The sequence below is a fragment of the Pogona vitticeps genome, chromosome 3, assembly GCF_051106095.1.
Source record: "Pogona vitticeps strain Pit_001003342236 chromosome 3, PviZW2.1, whole genome shotgun sequence".
Taxonomy (NCBI): Eukaryota; Metazoa; Chordata; class Lepidosauria; order Squamata; family Agamidae; genus Pogona; species Pogona vitticeps.
The window spans coordinates 48,630,684-48,656,748 of NC_135785.1; the positions used below are offsets into that span (position 1 = coordinate 48,630,684).

General features: G+C 38.9%; 1 protein-coding gene across 50 annotated transcripts in view; it reads left to right on the top strand.

Moving 5' to 3' along the window:
- KIF1A (kinesin family member 1A) overlaps positions 1–26,065 on the top strand; it is a 142,887-nt gene that overhangs the window by 10,685 nt on the left and 106,137 nt on the right. For all 50 annotated transcript variants that reach the window (XM_078389315.1, XM_078389317.1, XM_078389316.1 and 47 more), the window contains exons 2-3: positions 795–955; positions 25,895–25,971. In XM_078389315.1, coding sequence (XP_078245441.1) covers positions 850–955; positions 25,895–25,971 — 183 coding nt within the window. In that variant the 5' untranslated portion in view covers positions 795–849. The remainder of the gene's footprint in view (positions 1–794; positions 956–25,894; positions 25,972–26,065) is intronic.

Consider the following 26,065-nt stretch of genomic DNA (forward strand, 5'->3'; position numbering starts at 1 on the left):
CAGAAGACCTAGATAAGATAATATGTAAACAAATGTGTCTACAGATTGTGAAAACATAATATAAATACTGTACTCTGAAATAACATTTAATCAATATAGCACTCTACAAAGATTCCTGAGTGGCTTTGAAACGGTTAACATAACAATAAAAGTACATTTAAATATACAAAGGATTATTTTAAAGGCAGCATAAAAGCCATCAGCAGGTCGAATTAAAAGGTCTGGACAAATAAAAAGTTTTTGATTAGTAAAGAAATTCAGAGATAAGAAAGGTTACCTTTTTTGGACCAAGACTCCCAGAATACAGCATTGTGGGAGTTGTAGTCAAAAAGCAACTTTTCCCATCTCTGGAGAGAGTACATCCAATATAGGTGCCACACAATCCTTTGTGAGTCTTAAATGACCTTCAGTAGCAAACAATCTGAAACTAGGAAGTATTCTTCAATGGTGACCATAGTTATGGGCACATATTTCTTATTATGCTACAACTGAAACGTAAAAGAAACCCATGAAGTTCAGATTACAAACTGATCAGAAGGTAAGGTTCAAAATTGCAGACGTCCATTACCCATGCATTGTAGGTGCTGCCAAGGTTAGGCCCTACTATTTATGAGTAGAAAGAGAAAATGACAGTAGTGATACACTACCCATTTAGTGTAGCATGAAGTTATATTCAGTGTGTGTGGCCTCCTGCAGACCTACAGTTACAGGACATAAAAATTGCTTGCAGGGCAATGCAGTGCCTTTTTTTTTAAAAAAGGACATTTGTAACATGTTTTTCCTGTCTCTTGCAGGATATATTCAGAAGTATAAAACTTACAAGGGAAGAAAAAAGTCTAGACCCTCACAATGGCAGGAGCGTCTGTAAAGGTGGCAGTGCGGGTGCGCCCCTTCAACTCCCGTGAAATGAGCAAGGATTCCAAATGTATCATACAGATGTCAGGAAGCACTACAAGTGAGTAACTGCGGTTTCTTCTTATGCAACATATACTTCCCAATGAATTGGAGCCTCCGTTCTCTCATTTCCGATTGTTATTAATGCAGGAGAGAATGCAGAAGAAGTCATGCAACTGTACTTTCTGCAAAGCAAGTTTCTACAATTGCATTAAAGAAGGCAGCTGCATATGATTGCTTTCTAAGTATACGTACTTAGGAGATGCTGATTTAGGGGCAGGGGAGTGGAGAGGATATATATAACTGTACTGTAACTCTTTTATTTTGCATCATACCATTTCTCACTAACAACAAAAAGACCGAACGTAGCTCAACAAGGGATGGAGGCTTTCTGCTGCCTCATTTTGGGAAAAGTTGGAAGATGGAGGATTTCCTCAATAGGCTTTCCTCAATGAGAACACCATTCTACCTACACCTTTGTTACCCAGCTATTTCTAAAACAGAAGGTGACCCTAAAGTCTCAATGAGAACAGGCTGATGTATTCAGGTTCCAGAAATGAGACCAAAGTGTCTCCAGGATCCCAGCCCTGTTCTTTTATGATTGTCCACACATTGACCAAACATATGGAGTGGTGGCGGGATGACATTGATTATTCTTGCCATGATATCTGTGCATTCAGGTGAAGGCAAGAATGGGCTTTAGTCATACTTGATGCATGAGCTGGTTTGTATTTGCAGACACGAACCTTGGAATACCAGCATTTTTAATTCTAAGAACAAGCCTTTAGGCACACTAATGGAGTCTGTTCTTTCCAGTTGGTCAAGTGCATGGAAGTTGGGATGGGATGGGTAGAACCAGTAAATATTCTACACTCAGGGACTGGAGTTTGGTGCAATTTCCTTTCACATGTTCGGTCAGCAGATAGATAATAAACTGAGGATTGGGCTTCTGACTCACTGTTGTTGTTTGCCTGTTCTTCTTCCCCAAGACTACTGATTAAGCATCTGGTAAGTGGCACTGATTTAAGATCAATATCCTGGTAGATGTTAATATTATTTCCTGATTTCATCTACTTCTGCCATTAAGAATCCTCAATGGATGGCTGGGTTTGAAGTGCTTCCTCCATTCATTTGTTTATTAGCTGGTCCAAATTTTCAGATGCTGCTAAACTTTGATCCTTATGCCTGATTTCAGACAAAGCCCTAGGGAAAAAAATCTCCTAGAAGTGCTGTTTATAGAAAAGACTTTTCTCTATGAGGTTATTGAACATTGCCTCTCTTCACATAACATCTAATAATGCAATACAGGCATCTGAATTTTTGTCTAGTGACATACTGTATTAGAACTGACTCAGCTCTTCGCCTGTTCTCCTACTCTTTATAAAAATAAAGAAACCCTTCCTTTGCTCATATGTATGTTTAATTGCATTTGCTTGGTGTTAAACCACAGTACAGAATGTGCCGAGATTTTCTGTCAGTCGCTGTGGCTGAGTTAAGGGACAATCAAGATATGATGTGTTGCCCTCTAAGGTTGCTATAAACCACATTTTTGATGAGCTTTTAAAGTTTTACTGCACAAGCCATATAAGTAGGACTGAAAGGTAAAGGAGCCAGGGACTTGGCAAATTAAGAAATATAAGAAGGGAGGGATTGAAGAGGAATTTCGCCTACACTTTTGAAACTCTAATATTAGCATTCTGGATCTGTGTTAATCTTGGCTAACATAACCAGAGTGGACGACCAGACCAGATGGGCGGGATATAAATCAAATCAAATAAATAAATAAATAAATTTCAGAAAGTCACCGAGATGAGATTGTCTTGAAAATGGATAAATAAGTGAAATTTGGAAGGCAAGCCTGAAAGTGGTTCAGCACTCTTCTCTAGAAGTTCCCCTTTTAAGGAAAGCAGAGACATGGAAATCTTGGGGTTTTTTGCAGCCATACCTCCTATTTCAGTACATTCAAATATCCAACTGAAAATAGGAGGGCACTGAAAAGGAGTGAGGCTCTTGTCATGCCAGGCGGCCTCTTAAGGGCACAGCCTCTTTTCTGAACAGTGCTGCTGCTGTTGGAGTTTGTATGTTAATAGGAGCTAGTGACCCCACAGAGACCTGCTGACAGTGAGGTTTTTATTGCCTATAAGACAAAGGCAGTGAAAACAAGCTGCGAAATGCATAGTTAATCCCCACAGCTGGACATGAAAGCTATTTCTTTTTTAGAGTATCACTGAATTGCATGGCACACAATAGTTTGGCAGTTCTGTCTGCTCAGGTCCTGCGTAGGGGAGGGCAAGATATATGCAATGTGGAATATTAGTGGATAGGAACTATCTTTGGATAGAAGAGGCTCAGTTAATCACTGCCCTAACCTAATGATGGAGGTGACATTTATAGAGATAATGAAGGGTGGGTGTCTATAGGATACACAGGTGGGCTAACTGGCTGCCTCTTGTATTTCATTGTAATTTATAAGTTTCCCTGACACTAGCCCATGATAAATTGCACTTCTCCTAACAATGTAATCCCACCCACAGGGATTGAGGACATCTGAACACTGACCCTCTAACTGTGACACCTACTTTCAGTCACCCTTCAGAACTGATAGGTAATACAGTAGCAACAATATAAGGGCTCTTACAGTTAAATCCCCCCACCCTCAGTTTGCGCAAAGAAACATTTTTGAGTTGAAGGTCACAAGAGATGGAGAAGGTAGAGCCTCCCAAGCTTCTGGGAGCAGCATATGTTGTGTTGTAAGCCGCCTAGAGTGGTCGCAATGACCAGATAGGCAGGGTATAAGTGGAATAAATAAATAAATAAAATAAATAAAATAAAATATGCAGACCCCAGATTTCCAGAGATTTTCCCACCCCTGCTGTACAGATACAAATTCTCCTGAAAAGTCAAGGAGAGGGTGCCCTTTTTAAATGCTAGTCAAGTATGTCTACAGAAGACTACCACTTCTGGAAGTGCTTTTTTCTTCCACCCCCTCTAACTACTTGAAGACTACTGGCTGATTGTTTAATTGATTAATTAAAACAACTGATTGAGATCAGAGAAGGAGGAGAAAATAAGAAGAGAGAGGAAGGGTAAATGCCTCTGTACTGCAATTTCTCAGCATGTTGGCTTCTGCTGCAGAATGCTAGTTCCCAACAACATCACACTTTTGTTTCCATTGAATCATCCCACTCCTCTGAACTCCATCTGTGCCTTTGCAGCCCCTTTTGGGTTGGGCATTATAATTCAGTCTTCCTAATCAGTTTCCAAAACAAGCCAAAATTTCTGTTGTGCTCCAATCCTGCTTTTGTTATTGTGTCCTTTTAAGCATCAAACGGAGGTGAAAACCTCTTTTTCTCCATAGTGGATGCTAGGCCTTTTCTGAGAGAGAAAAAAGAAACACAGTGTGTTACTTTCAGAGGGACATTAGTATTCTCTCCTCAGGACGAGGTCTTCACTAGGGCAGGCATACTGCTGAATGGAATGTCATTTGGGTTCCAAAGACATATTTCCTCTGCTTTTTTCTCTCTCTGGGTACCCCAACTCTGGGTCTTGTGAGGTTTTGGATTGGCTTCCAGTTTCTTACTTATTATTTTCAGGTTAGTACAACTCAATCCTGATCTAAAGGGGCCTGCATGCCGTGAGGCCTCTTGACATGGTTTTTCTTTTTTAAAAAATAAATGGTTTGTATTATTTCTAGAACAAAAACAAACACAAAAATACAAAAATAGTGTTTACTATACATTAAATTCTACCGTGCACCCCATATCCATGGGACCCCATTGAACAATATTTTTATTACAAACTTCCTTTCCAAAATTGTATAGATTGTTGTTTTGAGGCTTTCCCCTTTCCCTTCACTAATACAAATTCAACAAATCTACCCCAAATAGCATAAAAATATTTGAACTTATTTCCCATCTTTTCATCTTGAGTTCAGTAGTCAATTTATCATTTAATGCAATGTCCCCATACTTCACTATACCAATCTTCTAATTTAATATTTTTATCTTTCCAAAACCTATATATTAATATTCTAGCACTTGTCATAAAGTTAGAAATCAATTCCTTTGAATAATAATCAACATCTGTCTAATAAAAAAATTGACAACAAAAGAATTTTAGAGTTAAATTCAATATCTTTACCAAATATATCACATGCTTCCTTAAAAACCAATTTTCAAAATTTCTGAACCAATTTACAATCCCACTACATGTGATAATATGTGCCAATTTCATGATCACATTTCCAACAAGCTTTAGAGTAATCTGATTTTATTATATTCAATTTCACAGGAGTCATATACTACTTTAAACAGATTTTAATTTTTTTCCCTTTATTCTCACGAACATTAACCTTAAAACTCTCATCCTCCACATTTTTATTCAATTCTCTATTTTAATTTCTGTCTTTAAATCATTTTCCCAAATTAATTTCAAACCTTCTGTTCCTATCTCTTTTTCTTCTTGTTCCGAACTTATATGATATATTCTACTTACTACTCCCTTCATCAAAGCATATTTCTGCATATCTTCATATGATGATAGAAATTGTTTGTACAGTTATACCATGATTGTTTATTAGTTTGAGGTTTGACCATAATCTGATCCTTCAATCTTATTTTACTCATCCAATCCTTCAGTCTTACAACATTTTTATCCTTAAACAAATCTACTAAACCCTTTAGGTTTATAGGAAAATTTTCTATTTCAGTCACTAATTTTAATGGTGAAGTCGAGGGATATAGCTTCTCTATATACAGTGGTGCCCCGTTTTTTGCGGTCGCTAATGCGATCGCATTGTGATGTTTAGACAGGCTAAACATCGCATTGTGATCATTTCTGCACCCGGCGGCCATTTTGGGAACAGCTGATCGGCGGTTCCAAAATGGCCGCCGGGTGCAGAAAATGGCTGCCCTAACCATTTTTGCGCCCTGCCCTTGCTTACCGAGGGCGCGAAAATGGCGGTGCTATGGAGAAACTTCGCAGAACGATGAGTTTAAGAGCCATAGGAATGCATTAAACTAAGTTTAATGCGTTTCTATGGCGTTTTCCATTCTGTATAGCGATGTTTCCCCATAGTAATGGTTAATCCTCGTGGCGCAGTGGTTAAAACGCTGTACTGCAGCTAAAACTGTGCTCACGACCTGGGGTTCAAATCCCAGGTAGCCGGCTCAAGGTTGACTCAGCCTTCCATCCTTCCGAGGTCGGTAAAATGAGTACCCAGCTTGCTGGGGGGGCAATGTGTAGCCTGTATAATTAAAAAATTGTAAACCGCCTGGAGAGTGCTTGTAGCGCTATGGGGCGGTATATAAGTCCAATAAATAAATAAATAAATATAAATATAAATCCGGAACGGATTAACCTCGCTATGCGGGGCACCACTGTATTTAATATATTTCTTAAAAAGGGGGTTTTCATCTGATTTATTGTATTTCTTTTTACTACATTAAACAAATATATTTGAACATTCCCATTTATTCTTTTATCATCTTCCAATAATTTAATTTTAAAATTCTCATTTATATAATTTTCTATATTCTCTTTCATTACGTTATTTTCTTTATATAATTTCTGAAAAAAATTCATGAAAAATCTTCAATTTATCTTTTATTATACTACAACTCTTACCTGTTATATCTTTATAATTATCCCATCTGAGTTTTTTGCTCTTCTATTTTTAAACATTCTAGCTAATAATTTTGAATTTTTATTTTTAAATTCAAAAAAATACCTCTTTAAAGACATCAAATCTTTCTGGACTTTCTCTATTTCCAAATTATCTATTTCCTTTCTCTTAGCCTGAATTTCTACCAAAATTCTTCCATCATTTTCTTTAAAAATCTGTTTTCTAAATTTTTCAGATCTTCTTCCAATTTTTTTGACATTTCTCTCCTTAATTTTTTTTAATTTACAGGATTCCCTTATTGTTATTCCTCTGGAATTTGCTTTCATTGTGTCCCACAACAGGCCTAATTTAGTACCTCCTGCTTCGTTTATTATCCATAATTCTACCATTCCTTCTTTATTTTTTTTATTTCCTCTGTGTACTGTAAAATATTTGTGACAGAATGCCCACGTCACTCCTGTCATTCATAACTGAAGTTCAAGTGCAGGAGCCTATGACAGGACCGGAGGGGCAGAGTCAGTGAGGCAGTTAGAGTGGGAAGAGAGAGGGAGGTAAAAGAGAAAATGAGAGTGTGGAGGAGAGAGATTGAATAGTTAAGATAGATAGATAGATAGATAGTCAGAGAACTAGAGAGAACTGATATTATTAATAAGTTGGTTAAAGTGAATAAATCAATAAAACAAATGAAGAATTGAACATGTAACCAAAGATAAGAAATTTTTAATGATTATATACAATGATTTAACAGGACATCTGTGATTCCAATTCAGTCTAAATAAACAAGTTATGTTGGCAGCAAGTGTCTGATTCAAATATTGGGCAAGTGTGGATAAGGGATACATACTGGTGGCAGCAAATAAAAGAGAAAAGGTTGCTAGAGTGAACCTTGGTTTGGGGAAAACAAACAGGGAACACTGGGTGGAACATCACAATATTATTATCCATTCTCCTCCTTTAGAATCTTTATAATCTTTTTTATTTCAATCTCTATTGACATCAAAGCATGATCTGTTATTTTAATGGAGTTAATTTCAGTATTAATTCTCTTGAGATGTGAATATAAAATCTGTTCTAAAGTATATATTATGTACATCTGAAAAATAAGTAAATCTTCTTTAATCACCTTTCAGTTATCTCCAAATATCCTTCAATTGGTTATTTCTTACCTTCTTGCTCAATATTGTATTCACCGTTGTGCAGCAACTAGAAGGTGACATGAATGTATTTGAATAAATGTAGACAGACCTCCTGCCCCCCACGCACTCACCCCCGCGCAGCCTGTTTGTGCCTGTGCATGCTCTCCAGTGTGCCTGTGTGAACGCCGGGCTGCTGTTTGCGCATTGGGAATCCTAGTCTAGAAAAGTCTTCTATCAGTTCTTTTGCTAATACTTTAGCTGTGGTAGACCTTAGAGTTATAACCTCTGGATATCTGGTGGCATAGTCCGATCCCAGGTAGATGGGGCTCGTCAGCCTTGGAAGGCAGCCCATCTAGGAGAAGGAAAACTCTGATTTCAAACCTCCACTACCTTGTGGCTATATCCACCAATGGAAAAGGCTTCAGGAGTTAACCTCTAAGCAAAATCTGGAGCCGGAGTCCCGGAGGCAGTTTGTGTTGTTCTGTCAACTCCTGCGACATCACTGGAACCAGTTGTTTTGGCTATTGCCTTTCCATTGGACTATTTTAGCAATGTGGAGAGAGGGGATTTGCTACTTGGGTAACAACCTATCCTCCATATGATTTTACCCAGGCTTCGGGCTCTGGAGAGGACATTCCAGCTCAGAGCACTGAAGGATACCTAAGGAGAAGATAAATATCATTCTGACCATAAAAAGTTTTATCTTCTTTCTTATCCATTACCATATTAAAATCTCCTGCCATCGTAAAATAATCTTTCTTTACCTTTTCCATTTCTTTAAAAACTGTACCATAAAATTCTCCCTGTTTATTATTAGGTGTATAAACATTAATCAAAGTATATTCTTCCAACCCCGTTTTACCTTGTTATCATTATATATCTACCATTACACTCTTTTACTGCCTGTTCCACTTTAAATTCACTGTTTTTAAAAATTATAATTGCCACACCTCTAGATTTAGAAATTCCAGTTTTTTCATATATGTCTATATTGTTCATCTTTAATAATTGACTCCATTTTCTGATTGATGTGTCTCTTGCAGAAAGACAATGTCCACCTTGTTTTTCTTCAATAGTGCTTCCATTCTTCTTCTTTTCACTGTTGGTCCCAGGCCTTTCACATTTAAAGTTGCAAGTCTTATTCTTTTACCCATGTGAATTCAAAAGTTCTCCTTCCAATAGGCCCCATGTGCAACTCTCCTCCCACCTGACTAACAAAAATAAACTAAAACTTAAAATTAACATGACAACACCCAATAGTTGACCACTGCTAACCTTGTGAACATATAGGTTTTCTCCCCCTCCACCATAGTCCCATGCCATAACCACTAGCATGGGCAAAAGGTGGTGGTGGGGGAAACACCACTGCTGTATGGCGGAACTACAACTAGAACCTTGCCTCTGATCTTTTTATTTGGTTTTTGCATTTCTACTTAATGTTTAATAAAACTAAAGCCCCTCTTCCCCACCCCTCTTTCCCTTTAATTGTAAGTCAATTAAAAGAAAAAAAAATAAGATTTAAGACTCAGTTTTTAGTAATTTTAGTTTTTTTAATTCTTGTACTATCTAACATTACTACATTAAATGTAGTTATACCTGTAGAGAATATATATATATAAAGAAAAAAGAACAAAAAGAGAAAAGGAGTCAGTATAGATGAATAAGGAAAATAGAGAGATATAGCATAAAAGCAAAAAAAAAAAAGAAAGAAAAAAGAAAAAAGAAAAAGAAAAAGAAAAAAGAAAAGAAAGAAAAAAAGAGAAAGAAATTAAAAAAGGGGGAAAATGTTGATCCATCTTCTTCCAGCTGTCAAACCTACAGTTCAATGCATTCCAGTGGGGGGGGGGAATTCACCAAAAATTAACGAAGACTCAGAACAAAGCCAAATTAAGTTTGCAAAGGTTTTACAGGGTGCACTAACGATTCCAAGCATTTTAAACAGTTTTTGAACATTTTAAGACACTTTAAAAATAGCGAAAACAGACCTGTCAAAACCATTGAAATGCATTGAAACCTATTCAATGCATTCCAATGGGGGAACCGCGTTTCGCTTAGCGATGTTTCCTATGGCGATTTTCGCTTAAGGACGGTAATCCATTCCCATTGGAACGGATTATCTGGTTTTCAATGCATTCCTATGGGAAATGGTGTTTCGCTTAGCGATGTTTTCCCATAGTGATGTTTTTTTAAACCAATTAACATCGTTAAGCGAGGCACCACTGTATATGCACTAGATACATATATATGTATGTAGTATATATGCATATATATGTATATGTATGTATATGGTTCTGTGTCTTCAAAGAACTAGACTGCTCCTCCCATCTGATTTGTCAAGCACTAATCACAGGCATGGTGAACTGTTTTTTCAGGGAACCACTCATAGCCATTAAGAAACATTCATATTCTCCAATCAAATGTCTTACTCTAACTAGGCACCACTTTAAGGCAAAAGAGAGCTTGTGTGCTATGCTCCATAAAATCAGCCACTGCTTACTTGCTCAAGAATAAATATGATTATATAATTCTTTCTAGCTATTAAAAACAAATGGAGCGTCCCTCCAGCTGGTAACTCCTTAACATAAGGCTACTGTATTGACTTAATGGAAGATAATGTAATAAAAACACCACCCCATCTGTCTATCCCAGGCTTTTTGAGCTGCACTCTCTCTAATTTTCAGCCCCGCTGGGCGGAGCTCTGCATCTCTCGTGCACGACTGTGCTCTCTTGCAAATCCGGCCCCCTGTGCAGGGTTCTGCCATGACTGGAACCAGAGGGGCTGGAAGTGCTTGCTGTGGGTGAGTGGAGGAGGAAGAAAGTTGTGGGGAGGGGGCATACACTTTAGAGGGAACTTTTGTTTGTGAGGTAGCTGAGCTTCTACACGGGAGCTCTTATTGCATAAACATGTATTTACTGTATTAGAAGTGAGTTTTCCATAAAAGTGTCTGAACATACTCATTGTCCTTCCTTCTCAAAGCTTATTTATTAATTCAGAAGAAGCTTCACTAAGAATCTGTTGGATATTCTATTCGAAGTCATTGTAGAACCTGGACCCATCCAGTGAAGCTGAATGGGACTATATTGCAGCCAGACAACAGGAAGTACGTCTTCAAACATCACATATTTAAATTGTGGTATTTACTTCCTCAAGGACATGTTTAAAAAGCCATTAGAAAAAATGTGCAGAGAATAAGACTGCCTCTGAAAATCAGTTGTCAGTGAATGCAGATGAGAATGTGCTGTGATGCTCATGTCCTGCTCATGAGCTTCTTTCCCATAGGCCTCTGGTTGGCCAGTGTGAGGAAGAGGAAAATCCCTCATTGTTAGCAAGACCTGCCATGTCTGGAAGAGTCACAACTTCTTAATCCTTCCTGAAGTCAATATCTCCTTACTGTGAAAGATGTCTGAGAAACCTGCTGGACCTACATTGTCATAGAACTCTAATCAGCATCAGTGCTAGGCAGCTGGGTATTATTGATACAAGATGGGAATAACAGTTCATCAGTATCAACCTCTGGAGGGCCAAAGATTCATCACCCCTGGTGTAAAGTCTCATTTTCACTGTTCCTTGTGCAGCTCCCTTTTTAACATGTATTTAATTATCTTTGGCTCTATGTGCACATTTTTTAAAATTAAAAACATTATGTGATGATGCAATACCATAAATACCTGCCAAATATCAAGCTGCAGTATTTAAAGATTCAGAAAGATGCAGGCAAAGGCATTGTAGAACAAGAACAACAGTGTCTTCTCTGTTTCTCTCCAGTCATGCTTGGGTTAATCCAAATTAATTTAGGCTTTGATCCAGCAAAGTCTTTTGTTGTGTTTAAAGTTAAACATGCTGGTGCCCCCTATGGTTTAATGATTCAGCTTTTAAGGATGTACTTGAGGCCACTTTAGTGGGAACCTGTGAGTGCCATTTACAGCAACAATGAGATGGTGAATCAGCTTCTGACTGCTGATGAGGTATGTATCTGCTTGGTTTGCATAAGAAGCTTTTAGAGAAGTTCACACTAGGACTGGCTGAGAAGCAGCATGCTTCCAAACACATCTCAATTGGGGATGGGCAATGGATGGTACTCCAGATGTTGTTGGACTGCAACTTTCTGCATTCCTCAACCCTGGCTATGATGGCAAGACTGGGGGAAGTTTGCCCTTAAGCATATGGAGCACACTTATCCATCTTTGATCTAAAGGATGCCTGAATAAATAGACTGAGAGGTATAAAAGACACTGACCCTCTAGGTGCATATAAGGGTGGGTTGCTGATGCAAAAACCGTATATAAATATTAGAATAGAAAGCTCTCCATCTCACATTTAAATAAGGAGCCTTCTGATAGGTTAGGGGGTCATAAGATTGCATGTCATTTATTTTTATCCATAGATACCCTGTTTCCCCCAAAAGACGACCTAACCTGAAAATAAGCCCTAGTATGATTTTTCATATATCAGAAAGATTTGGATATCCCGGACAACCCAGACAATGTAGTTGCTGACCTTGAGCCAGACCTCCTGGAGAGTGAAGTCAAGTGGGCCTTAGAAAGCCTGGCTAACAACAAGGCCAGTGGAGGTGATGGCATTCCAGTTGAACTATTTAAAATCTTGAAAGATGATGCTGTTAAGGTGCTACATTCAATATGCCAGCAAGTTTGGAAAACCCAACAGTGGCCAGAGGATTGGAAAAGATCAGTCTACATCCCAATCCCAAAGAAAGGCAGTGCCAAAGAATGCACCAACTACCGTACAATTGCACTCATTTCACACGCTAGCAAGGTTATGCTCAAAATCCTCCAAGGTAGGCTTCAGCAGTATTTGGACCGAGAACTCCCAGAAGTACAAGCTGGATTCCGAAGAGGCAGAGGAACTAAAGACCAAATTGCTGGATTATGGAAAAAGCCAGAGAGTTCCAGAAAAATATCTACTTCTGCTTCATTGACTATGCAAAAGCCTTTGACTGTGTGGACCACAGCAAACTATGGCAAGTTCTTAAAGAAATGGGAGTGCCTGACCACCTTATCTGTCTCCTGAGAAACCTATATGTGGGACAGGAAGCAACAGTTAGAACTGGATATGGAACAACTGATTGGTTCAAAATTGGGAAAGGAGTACGACAAGACTGTATATTGTCCCCCTGCTTATTTAACTTATATGCAGAATACATCATGCGGAAGGCTGGACTGGAGGAATCCCAAACCGGAATTAAGATTGCTGGAAGAAATATCAACAACCTCCGATATGCAGATGATACCACTCTGATGGCAGAAAGTGAGGAGGAATAAAAGAACCTTGTAATGACAGTGAAAGAGGAGAGTGCAAAAAACGGTCTGAAACTGAACATCAAAAAAACTAAGATCATGGCCACTGGTCCCATCACCTCCTGGGAAATAGAAGGGGAAGATATGGAGGCAGTGACAGATTTTATTTTCCTGGGCTCCATGATCATTGCAGATGGAGACAGCAGCCACGAAATTAAAAGACGCCTTCTTCTTGGGAGGAAAGCGATGACAAATCTTGACAGCATCTTGAAAAGCAGAGACATCACCTTGCCAACAAAAGTCCGAATAGTCAAAGCTATGGTTTTTCCTGTCGTGATGTGTGGAAGTGAGAGCTGGACCATAAAGAAAGCAGACTGCCGAAGAAGTGATGCCTTTGAATTGTGGTGCTGGAGGAGGCTCTTGAGAATCCCCTGGACTGCAAGGAGAACAAACCTATCAATTCTAAAGGAAATCAACCCTGAGTGCTCACTGGAAGGACAGATCCTGAAGCTGAGGCTCCAGTACTTTGGCCATCTCATGAGAAGAGAAGACTGCTTGGAAAAAACCTTGATGTTAGGAAAGTGTGACGGCAAGAGGAGAAGGGGACGACCGAGGATGAGATGGCTGGACAGTGTCTGCGAAGCAACCAAGATGAATTTGACACAACTCCGGGAGGCGGTGGAAGATAGGAGGGCCTGGCGTGCTCTGGTCCATGGGGTCATGAAGAGTCAGACACGACTAAACGACTAAACGAACGAATGATGATTTTTTAGGATGCTCATAATAAATAAGCCCTTTTTTCGGGTATTACAGCAACCAGATCATATTTGAATAAATGTAGATTGTTGTACATGAAAATAATAATAATAAAAACATCCCCTAATGCATTTTTGGAGCAAAAATTAATATAAGACCCTGTCTTATTTTCGGGGAAACAAGGTAGTTGCTCTGCCGATGAACCTAAGGAGATAATCCAAGATTATAAAAACACAAGCCCATCCATCCTTTTGAACTAAGCCTGGTGTTTTACTACCCATTCCCCAGTTTTTGATTTTTATTTCCCAACTGACATTTTACATTCTGTAGCTACTGACCTAATTATGCTTGGGCTTTTTTCCCCATAGGAATGTATATCAAGACTTTAAAAAAGCTGCTGCTTTAGGGCTGAATGATGTAATAAATGTAACCTATCATAAAAGCAGAACTTTCATAATAGAAAGAGACTGTCTTATTTATTCTAACATGGATTTACAGCAAACCCCATTAGGCAAATCAATGTGTTTTAAATATACATTTGTCTTAACATATGATTTGACCCTTAGACTGTGTCTCGCAGAATCCCACCTGGGTGACCGCAAGCTCATTCCTTCTTTACGCTTATGAAAGGTATGCTGGCAATTCTAGCTAGGATGCTTTTGGAGGTGTTGGTTAGGAAATGTCAGTAAAACTCAGGTTTTTCTTCAGCACACTGATAACTCCCTTTCATGTTCCTCAAAAACAACAAAAAGCCCTAAGGAGTACCAGAAAGGCTTAATACATTTCTTATAGCATGAGCTTTCTGATATATGAAATGTTTCTCAGAATTTCAGTCATATGTGCAACATCCATGGTCAGGGCTGATACGATAGATAGTGAAATTAGAAGGAAAAAGAAATGCAAAAAGTACTCACAGAAGGTTCTCAGTGGTTCAGTTTTAACTACAAACCTGTTTGAAACCATCATCCGTGTTTGCTACTAGAGGGAGTGCGAGTGTTGTGCTTCAGCTGTGCTTTTCAGAATTGGTATATGTGTTGTGGGGTGTGGGTGCGTTTGTGTTTGCCTTTATGCCTAGAGTTAATGGATATCTTGAAATAGCTCTCCGAGAAGCTCAGCTGGAGCACACAATTGCTGACATTTTGGTAATTAGCTGATTTGTTTTATGAATGCACTGTTTCCCACAGCTTCAGTCAAAGAGAGCTGGCTACCACTTTGTGAAGAACAGCTGAGCCCCCTTAACAATATTTTTGGAATCGTAATCAGTCACGGAATATTTCTAACTCTATCATCTTCCTGATTTTGCCTTGATTTCTTTCTGCTAATACAGATATTCTCTTCATGCCTTCCTCTGTGTTTATGCTCATGTACAGTATATGTGCATACACACTGCCATTGCTGTTTCCTATTATGGAACTTAATTGCTCAATAAATTTGAAGTCCAGATCAAATCCTTATAGGATGTGTATTCTAGGCTTTATTAGGCTGCATCCACACAGTGGATTTGGAGGTTGAACACCCAGCCTGTGTCCAGTTTCTACATTCCATTCCTGCTCTATGACCTCCTCCTATGATGTCCACTTTCTTGTCCACTGAAATCTGACTATAGTGCTTGCTGAACCAGTAGTATCTACATGGGAGGAAGAATGCTCAGAATCCAATACCCATTTACAGTTCCCACCTAAGATTTAGGGCACAAATGATCTAGAACTGAGCATAATGGACTCATTAATAAAAGAATTCTTCTAAATGGCTGGAATTCTATTGGTTATTTTATGCAGGCACAAGTGAAAGAGCACAAAATCTCAGTGGCAAATTCCTGGTAGTGAAGACATCACAGCTTTTATTTCATGACATGCCTCAAGTAATCTGACTGGTTTACAAGAGGAAATACAAGGCACCCTGTATCCATGGGGGATTGGTTCCAAGTCCCCTCCCCCCCGGTGGATGCTGAAAACGCCGATTGCAGCAGACAGCTTTCTCCTGAAACCAAATGCTCTTCCCGCCCTCGCCAACTGTCCAGAAGGTATAGGGACAAAGCGCCCTCTGTCCTCCCTCCAATTCACACAAACCTGGTGGTCACCCAAAGGGAGGGCAGAATGTGGAGGCTGCTGCTGCTGCTGCTTTAGGAGAGCCATTTACCTGCATGCTCTCAGGCCTCAATGCAAAGCAAACTAGCTGGAGACTCCCCCATCCTGCTTCCCACCTAGATTGCCCAGCACTGATGCTTTAAAAAACAACAACAACAAAACATCTGAGTAAACCAGCAGGCAAGAGCAGCCTCTGCTGCCACCTCCAGGGAGAAAGCTTGGCCTCTCCCTAGTGGCCAGTTCTAGTAAAACATGTGATTTTTTCCCCTGCATTAAAAACACTTAATAGAGGATTTAATTTAACTTTTGCAGACTGTGGATAAATCAGCAGATCCTGATCCTGTGGATAAGGGGGTCCTATTGTGCAAGTATCAATTTCTTAACCAGGAAGCAATTCACCATTGAGGCTTACATCTCAGTGGTGAATTAACTTACACTGCCATACACGAGTAATGGAATTCTGGTCGATATGATGGTTATAATAAAAATAATAAACATGTGCTGTCAATTTAATTCTGACTTACGACAACTCTTTTCAGGATTTTCCAGGGAAAGAATACTTAGAAATGGTTTAACATTGCCTTCTTCTGGGTGTGCCCAGGAACTGTTCAGCTTGCCCAAGGCCACACAAGCTGGCTCTGCTCACAAGAAGCATAGTGGGGAATCGAACTCCCTTCGAGAATACACAGTCACAATCCACTAAACCACTCGCTATCCAGCCAGCTTGTGATGGTTACTGAGGCATTGAAAATTATGGCCATCTTTTTGAGTGCTGCATTTGGAGTGGTTATAAGAGGAAAGGGAGTGATATAAGTTCAGAATGAGCAACAGTATATTTTCATCACACAGTTAATTGCCACATAGAACTGAGTGCCACAATATGATGTTTTTTTTAAAGGAAAATCCAAAAAGTTCATGGAATCTGCCTGTATTTGATGGCTATGTTTTAGGTTGTGTTTCTGCCGCATGGCTGCAAATAACGAACAAAGTTTGGTGGAATTGTAAGGGATTGGATGGCTCAGTGGTTAAGGTATCTGGCTGAGGAGACAGAGGTTGGGAGTTCGATTCCCCATTGTGTCTCCTTGACAGGGGCTGGACTCAATGATCCACAGCATTCCTTCCAGGTCTGCAGTTCTAAGATGATGATGATGATGACTGGAAAACTGAGACATTGATGACAACACTTTTCCTGATAAAGCAATGATGGTGTCATTACTGCTGATGGTTTTTAAAATGTTCTCTTTACAATCTATTGTCCTTTCTTAGCTATATGGTAGAATAATGTTCCTCCAAATTACAGAAAAAATAAAGTGTCCTTGTTTTGGATCCATATATCTGGCAGGCATAGAAGGGAAAGGCTGAGTTTAATCGGTCACTGAGGGACTAGCAGCTAAAATAATATGTGCAAAATTGCCTCAGCAGTGGCACCAGTAGAACAAACCATCATGCAGAAAAGAGTCTGGAGATATCTGAAGACGCAGATCCGCCTTTTACTGTCACTGCTGAATTGCAGCGTCATTCCCTCCCCACACCCGCATATTTATTGGATTTTGAGGATCCAGGCAAGAAAGATCCAAGATTGTCTCTCAGTCTTGTCCTTTTCCTTTGTTCTCATTGGTACAATGAGAGCAGAAAAAAGAAAAACAGAGTTGATTTGGGAACAGTTATTTGTAGAAATATTATTTTATGTTCAAACAATATTCTGAATGTATCATTAAAACATACATTTAATAATCCAATGTATTCAAGTGAAACGATGGTCGAAAAGTAATTGTGTTCTGTTGCTTATTTTAGTCTGTTGTTAAACTCTGGTACTATAGAGAAATGTTGCAAAGATAAAAATGAGGAGGATTGCATTAGGAATTAAGGAACTTTACAGATTTGAACAGCTACAAATTCAAAGTTCATATATTGACAGGTTGACTTGCAAGAATTTACATCTCAGGGATCTTGCAACTTAGAACAAGGATGTAACTGACTGGGGATCTGAGCTACCTCTTGCTCCACACCCTTGATATGAAAGTCTGTTGGACCTCTGTATACTATTCATTTATTGCAGAGAAGATGAATTATACATCCTACTGATCAGCAAAGCTTCTGGAGCTGTTGATAAAAATCAAGTTGAAATATATAAACTATGATATAAAATGACAGCAGGTTTTGAAATAAAGTGATTTGCAGCCTGGGAGATTTATTTATTTATTTATTTATTTATTTATTTAACTTATATGCCGCCCACACATTATGATACTGATTGTGTAAGAGTAAGCTCTAAGTAAATAAATAACTGATCATTGGTAAAGGCAAAATTGTGTTTGTTTTTCAGAGCAGGCAACAGTGTAACACAGAAGATATAGCATTTCTTCATGCCCAGCGTTTTGAATGTTATATATGTTTCATTACAATCACAGTGGTTCCCCCCCCCCTCCTTTGGCTTGCATTCATTCAGTCATAACTTGGTTTGTGTTACATTCGCTTTGATGGGCACGCTCATCAACATGATGCCCCTAGGCAGTTTCCCTGGCAACTGCAAAAATCTTTATGGAAAGACTTATCATTAATTTAGGAATCTGAGATCAACAAAGACATCAGAAAGGAGTTTGTTTTGGTTCATTTCCTCCGGCTTTTACAGGATCTACTGTGATAGGCAGAGCTTGCTTATTGATTGATTGATTGATTGATTGATTGATTGATTGATTGATTGATTGATTGATTGATTGATTGATTGATTGATTGATTGATTGATTGATTGGATTTCTATCCTGCCCATCTAGACCAAAGGTGGTTTACAAATTTAAAAACAATAAAACCAAAAACATATATTATAGGTCCAAGATGGCTGTGCCGTCTCCAGCTGTGCTATATACCTAAGGGAGACCTTTTTGTTCTTGCTTGTTGTCACCCGTGATGTTTCCCTCTTGATCACTTATGTGTGCTTCTTTCACCTAACCCCCTCTTAGCACAGTCAAGCTTGCATAATTAAATCTTATGAATGCCAAATCAGCTGCCTTTTAAGAATGTAATTCCTCACTCAACACCGTCCTCTTGGTTTGGAAGGTCATTTGAATGACGCCACAAATTATTGAATTGTTATTTTTAGACTTCCTATTATTCCCCTTGTGTGCCTCTATTTGCTGTGCCTCTCATTTTAAAATGTGACAAATAATAAGGCAGAATGATAAAGCAAGCCAGTCTCAGTTCATGGATTGCCATGGCAACATTCACAGCATCAGAGGAGAAAGTTGGCAGAGAATTCTAAAGCATATATGTAGTATTTAGAGGAACATTTCAAGTGTATTTGACAGTTGTACTACAAAATGTCAGTGAAATAGGACTCTGAAATTGTTTCCAGGTTAAGATAACTTGGTATGAAATAACTAGCCATGCAGGTTGGAAGTTTATGAAAGTTTTATGTGTGGGTCAAAGAATGGACAAGGAATTCTGGATGTGTGAGGTTAAAAAGGAGAGAAAATAACTTTGTTTCCAGAGAGATTCTGCCACTTCTCGCTTCTGGCTCCAGCGCTGTCCACACTTCATCTGCAGTCCTGACAGGCTACCCCTGATGAAATGCAGCCTTTGAGGGTAAAGAGCCCCCCCAGGTTTATAAATACTCACTTTCAAGTAAACTAAGCCCCAATGAATTTTGAAGTACAGTGGTGCCCCGCATAACAGGCACCCCGTTTAATGACAAATCCGCATAGTGATTTTTTTGCGATCGTTTTTGCGATCGCATTGCGATGTTTTAAATGGTAAAACATCACTTTGTGATGATCGGTAAGCTGTTTTGCTTACCAATTTTCGCATAGTGATGTTTTCCTAACAGCTGATTGGCAGTTCTAAAATGGCCGCTGGGTTAAAAAAATGGCCACCCGCAGTGTTTTCGCGCCCATTCCTTGCTTACCGGGCAGCGAAAATGGCGGCCGTATGGAGGATTTTCGCAGAACGGTGAGTTTTTTGCCCATAGGAACGCGTTAAACGTGTTTTAATGCATTCCTATGGGCTTTTTTGTTCCGCATAGCGACGAATCCGTATAGCGACATTTTTTCCGGAACGGATTATCATCGCTATGCGGGGCACCACTGTATTGGCTCCTCAACAAATATCAAAAGGAATCCATTACACTCTTATATCTATGCACAGATCCTTTTTCCAGATTTCTTCCCTTCAATTTTACGCTTCCACCAATTTTTATTGTGTGTTATGTGCTATCAATCAACCTTCAGTGCTCACTGGAAGGACAGATCCTGAAGCCGAGGCTCCAATACTTTGGCCACCTCATGAGAAGAGAAGACTCCCTGGAAAAGACCCTGATGCTGAGAAAATGTGAAGGCAAGAGGAGAAGGGGACGACAGAGAACAAGATGGATGGACAGTGTCATCGAAGCTATCCACATGAATTTGACCAAACTCCGGGAGGCAGTGGAAGACAGGAGGGCCTGGCGTGCTCTGGTCCATGGGGTCATGAAGAGTCGGACACGACTAAATGACTAAACAACAATGAATATGCTATCAGCTTACATATGACTTTATGGCAACCCAGTATGGCCACTTTGCAGAAGCTTCCCTAGTTATTATTAGACAGCTGAGGGGTGAGGCAGGGAGGTGGATTTCACAAGAGAGCCACAACACCTGTGGGGGGAGAGGGAGGGAGGGAGGGAGGAAGGAAGGAAGGATGCTGTTCAGAAACAACAAAGAAAGACAAGGGAGTGAGAAGGTGTTGCAACCCAAAATACAAAGAATAAATGGAAGGAATAATCTGAGGATGGAACACCAGCACCTTCATGCTTTCGATCTCTTATAAGGCAGTGTTGGATGGGCAGTAAACCATTAGTTGCATGATTATAGTATTTCAGCAGAGGATGAAGGGTGACTGGCTGACCTTAAGGACACTCTGTCTTTTGTTGTTACTGACGTTTATGGGAGATTCGTCATAGTTGTGTCTGTAGCTAACTCAGGTAATTGATGCACACATATCCCCCGACCTTGTATTTGCTGTCAGTTACATTTGGCAATTATTTCTGAATCCCTTACAGGGTTCTCTCTCAATGACCCTTGTGTGCTTTGAAATGTTTGGAAGAACATTGTTTTCAACAAACGTTAGGATTTTCTGATAGAAAGAATAACACCCTGCTGTATGTGTTCTCCTTCTTTCCACTGTTGCATTGAATTTCACGAATTGGGGATGTTACTAGTTATTTAAAACTAACTGCCAAGAGCTTTCTGCATAAATGCTCTTGGAACTCATTACCAAGACAAGACAGACTAGACTGATTTCCTCCCTGTTGACTTTTCCAATGGCAAAGACCCATTCAGCAAGCCTTCCAGAATGGACCTTGCTTGCCACAGAGATGGCTTTAACTGGGCGCTGTGGTAATTTTTATTAGTTTATTTTAAATGGTGGCCATAATCCTATTTGTGTTTGTTATACTCTAATTGTGGCTAATTGACAAGGGGCTAGTGTGCATCTTGGTCACATGCCAGGTGAAGGGTCTGATTGTGTCAGGGGGATCTTGGTTGTGCTGTTGGGCAAACAATGTGTGCTATTGTGATGTGTCTCAGCACTTTGTCAGTTAGCCAAAATTAGCTGCAGCAAGTTAGACCTTCCATGAACACCAATAAGATTCTGACCTACACTGTAATTTTGAATAATTTTTGTATTCAGTTTATGTTGGAAAGTTAGTCATTTCATTTAATTTTAATGTAAGCCAGATGGATTTCTGTTTTTAGAAGAAAAGCAGGACATAAGTAAAGTAAATAAATAGTGAATATAAATATCCAAGGTATAAGCCTATGGTACAAATTTGCATAATAGATGCATGTACTAATATGTTTATAAATGTAGAATTCATTTATATTTCACAAATATAGATATATAGTAAATATAAATATATAGCAAAAATATAGTAAAGAAAGAATATCTTTGAAAGTACACCAAGTGTTTTTCTCTCATCACTGAACAATCACAACCTACCACTCTCTGTACACATTTGGAGATATACATGTACCTCCCACTCAATTTAAAGCCCCAGCATTCTCTTTTTTGATGTTAAGCACTGCACACGCCTATTAGAAGCAAATTACAGCCAGATCATATACATTTTCCTCTCTTATACAAACAATCCTTTCCCATTTTAACTCCCTCCATTAATTTCCCAATTCCAATAAGAACAGATTTTATGTTTTCACAGTTCTTTCTGTTCAGTCTCCTAATTACAGACAAGCTCTTTTCTTTTGTTCATAAGTTAATGTATGTCAAGAGTTTGCTCATATTTGTATCTGCCAGGTTGCATTTTCCTGAAACTGAACATGTGTTCCTCCATCAGAAGCACTGAAGACCTACAGGGATGTGTGGGAGAGATTGGTTTGATTCTCATTTTAGTATGATTTTACTAGATTTTCACTATCTGAACCAATATTTAATTGTCAAAATTCTGCAGTGCAGTTTTCCAGGAAAAAAAATCTCTGTGTAAAATAGGGTAGTTTAGGGGAAAATGTGAACAAAATTACCTATATTAGTGAAAATAAGATATAAAAATAGATTTATTAAGGAAAATTGCTCACAAAAGTGCTTATATTATGAACATGCACACACACATGTATCTATTTGAAGAAATGTATAATGTGTGTTCATTTTAATATTTTTTCTTTAAAAATTGGTTTGGTTTTGTGACAGTCAAATCATTTTCAACTTATGGTAATCCTGTGATTTAATGATCTCCAAAAAGTACTGTCATTAATAACCATGGTGGAGGCCATGACTTAGTTTATTGAGTCAGTCCATCTCATGTTGTCTTCCTGCTGCCTTCAACTTTTTCTAGTACAGTATTGTTGTCTTTTCTAGTGAGTCTTTTCTCATTAAATGTCTAACATACAAATAGCCCCTCTTTAGTAATTTTAGTTCTAATGAGAATTCAAGCTTGATTTGATCTACAACTCATTTGTTGTATTTCTGGCTATCCTCCAATACAGAGTTCAAATGAGTTGGACTTTTCCCCCTAGTCAGCTTTCCACTTTGTCCTGCTTTCAAGTCTGTACATAGTAATGAGGGGTTTTGTAGTATGGATGACACTGGCATCAGCAGGAATATGGGTGATCTTGATGTTGGTATTCTGTAGGCTTCATTTTAAAACATCTCAAACAGATGGGAAAATGAACTTGTTTGGAAGAATAAGAAACTGAACAAAACCACAGCGAACAGACTGGTACATTAGTTCCTTTTTTTGTTCATGTCAGAAGCACCACCGTTCAAGAAAGAAATATATCAGATGATTTTCACACAGTAACAGGCAACATCAAGAGCATCAAGTCTTCTGTAGTTCATGTTGAGGGGCATAGGGTACACTGACATACTGTAGGTGTGAAGTTGCTTGTTCTTCTCAGCTCTTGCAAAGGACTGTGTGAAGGAAAAAGCCCCATTTCCTTAGGTTCACTTTGATTCTGCCAGCTACATTTCATTGCATATTTAGTGACTTCCAAGTAACCCAGTTCTCTGTGTGACTGGAATATACATTTTCTTGGCGTTCCATCGATTTCAAGTGTGGGTAGTTTTTCCAAACATTACTAGCCTGGTATTCTCTGTTTGCTTCTTGATGATTCACAGATTTTCTGAGAGGGGTGGGGTGGCATCTGAAGAGCAAATGTACATTTGATTTAGATGCTTTCAGTCTTTTGCCGTTAGTTGCTACCTCTTTCCAGATGGCGCTGGTACAATGCTTGCTAATGACGTGATATTTATCTGTTATGATGATCCAAAGTAACACCTAGGTGTTTGCGAGCAAAACAGTGGCCTAGTTGGACACCCCTCCAGGTAACCTAAAGTGTCCAAGATGCCTGCTTATTGCTCAGATGAAAGGAACATATATGAGTTGGATTTAAGTTGGCTTCTATTATAATCAGCAGCAAGTTCTTTCGAGATGTTCTACAGAGATGTTCTGAAAACGTCTGACTGAGTAGCAAGTGCAAGATTGTCAGCATAAATCAGACTTTTGGTGCCTTGAGGAAATGATTAGTTGTTGTTAAATGAAATAGAAGCCAGTACACTGCTCTGGAGTAGACCTTTTTTTTTACTCCTTCATTGGCTGCATTGCTCTTTAAAATTAACAAAAACTCTGTGATTTAGCAAAGGATTGTGATTACTTTAGTTAGTTTGTAATTCTTGGTTACATTATAGAATTCTTGCTGAATACTATAGGTTTAACACTCTAAGGCAAGTCAACAGAAGTTAGCCCTGTGATTTTTCTAGTTTCAAAGCTGTCTTCAGTATGTTGCATTAAATGTAGGTTTTGTGTTGCACAGTTCTTCCAAGGTCTAAAACCATTCTGTTGCAGGATGTGGGAGTAGTTCCACCACTTCCATTAGACAGTCAGGAACCATTCTTTCCAGGGCTTCATTAAGTTGAAAGCAGTGAGATTGGCCTGATTTTTTGAGGATTTGTTGGCTCTTTACCAGATTTCTAGGTAACAATCACTCATGACTTTCTCCAAACCTTCAGGATCATGAGGGAGTCAAGATATTACACAAATCAAGAAGCCATTTTTCGTTACTGTGCCAACATATTTTTTTTGTTTGTTCCATGTGTATGTCATCCTGGGCTGCTGCCTTGCCATTTTTGCAGCTATATTCAGTTTCCTTCCGATTCTCATACCTGAATGGTCTTGTAAGGTTCTTGGTCTCCAGTTGCTGATTTCTTGTGGTAATGTTCAGATCTGAGGAGCTGACAAACTATTTGATTTTCTGAAATGTTTGCATGGGCATGGTCTTTAATTGGGTTGTTAAGCTGTTTTAATAATGTCCAGGCCTTTTGACATGTTTATTTCTTCCTTGAGTTTCATCCAATTATCTCTTTTAGTTCCTGAGACTAAAGAAATTCATCATTGTCCAGCCAAAATGCTTTTATTTTTTTGCTCAAAAATACTTTGCTGTGAAAAATACTTACTCATTTGGGTGACTATTTCCAATGGAGGTAACTGGGCCTGCATCCTTGGGGTATGAACAGTCAGGATCATCTTTCCACTGCCTCATTGAATTGTTCACTGGCTTCTGAGACTGGGCAAATGTTTAGTACAATTCCATCCAATGCTGTGGTGAACAGTTGGTTGGTTGTTTTTAAATTATATCTCCTTCATAATGATACTGTTGATGGTCAGACTGCTACCATGAGTTGGCACGTTATGGGTCATTATCAGAACAGACTGACTTCACATACTATTGAGTTATAAACTCACTGGTAAATATCAGGTTGAGGCTATAACCACGTTGACATTTTTTTGCTATTGACTGATGGGGTAGTTTGCTGTAATGAAAAAGGGCTGGTTGGAAGGTTTCTACCCATTTTAGGACATCAAATATATACTCCCTGACACTACTATAGCTACTGAAGTCTCCAAGTGCACATTTTATTTTTTGCTTACAAGAATTGTCAGGGTTTTAAGGAAAAAGTTTACATTAACAAGTTTATAAATAGAGGATCCTGTGCAATTGTTCAGCTCCACTGTTAGTCTCTCTCCCTCTCTGTCTTTCTGAATCACTAATTCATTGTGATAGACAAGATGGGGTCTGTATAAGTAAATGAAAATATATTTATGCTTTGTATTTATGCTCAAAGATAGGTGTGACCCAACACTGGCAGCCATTTGTGTGCTGAAGTACTGTAGAAGTTTCCAGACAGTCATTAGGAATCATCCAAGTGGGAACATATAGCAACTTTACAGGATATTTAGGTTTAATGGTTTCAGTCATCTATTTAGGGGGAAAATCATGGAAAAATTTTAGTGTACAGTATTTTTTTTAAATCAGGGAGCATGCTTCAGTTCCCCAGCTTTCCCACTGCACTGTGGATGAGACATCTCACTCTGTCAGGGCATTTGTAAGGCAAATACTTGGCTCTGTTCTGCTGAGCATGTAAAGCGGTCAGCCTGTTCATGTGTTCAGAATGGCTTTGTATGATGCTCCCTGGTCAACCTGAGTGATGCAATCCTAGTGACACATAGAGTGTGAGTAGCAAGGGGAGGTAAAATGTATGTTTCAGACCATTATATCACTTACCTACTGTAGATGCTTCAAGGAGACAATCTGTTGCAATATAAACATTTTGAGTGCTGAGATTTGATATCTTTCCATGGTTTTCCTCTGTTTTCTTCTTAGCGATCATAAATCCAAAGCAGCCCAAAGAGACACCCAAAAGTTTCAGCTTTGACTATTCCTATTGGTCTCACACAACGGTAAGTAGGCATAAATGGGAAAATGTACTTGCTTTGGCATAATTTTAAATGGACTAGCTCTGGTTTTACAATCTGTCGTATGAAGTTCCTGAAT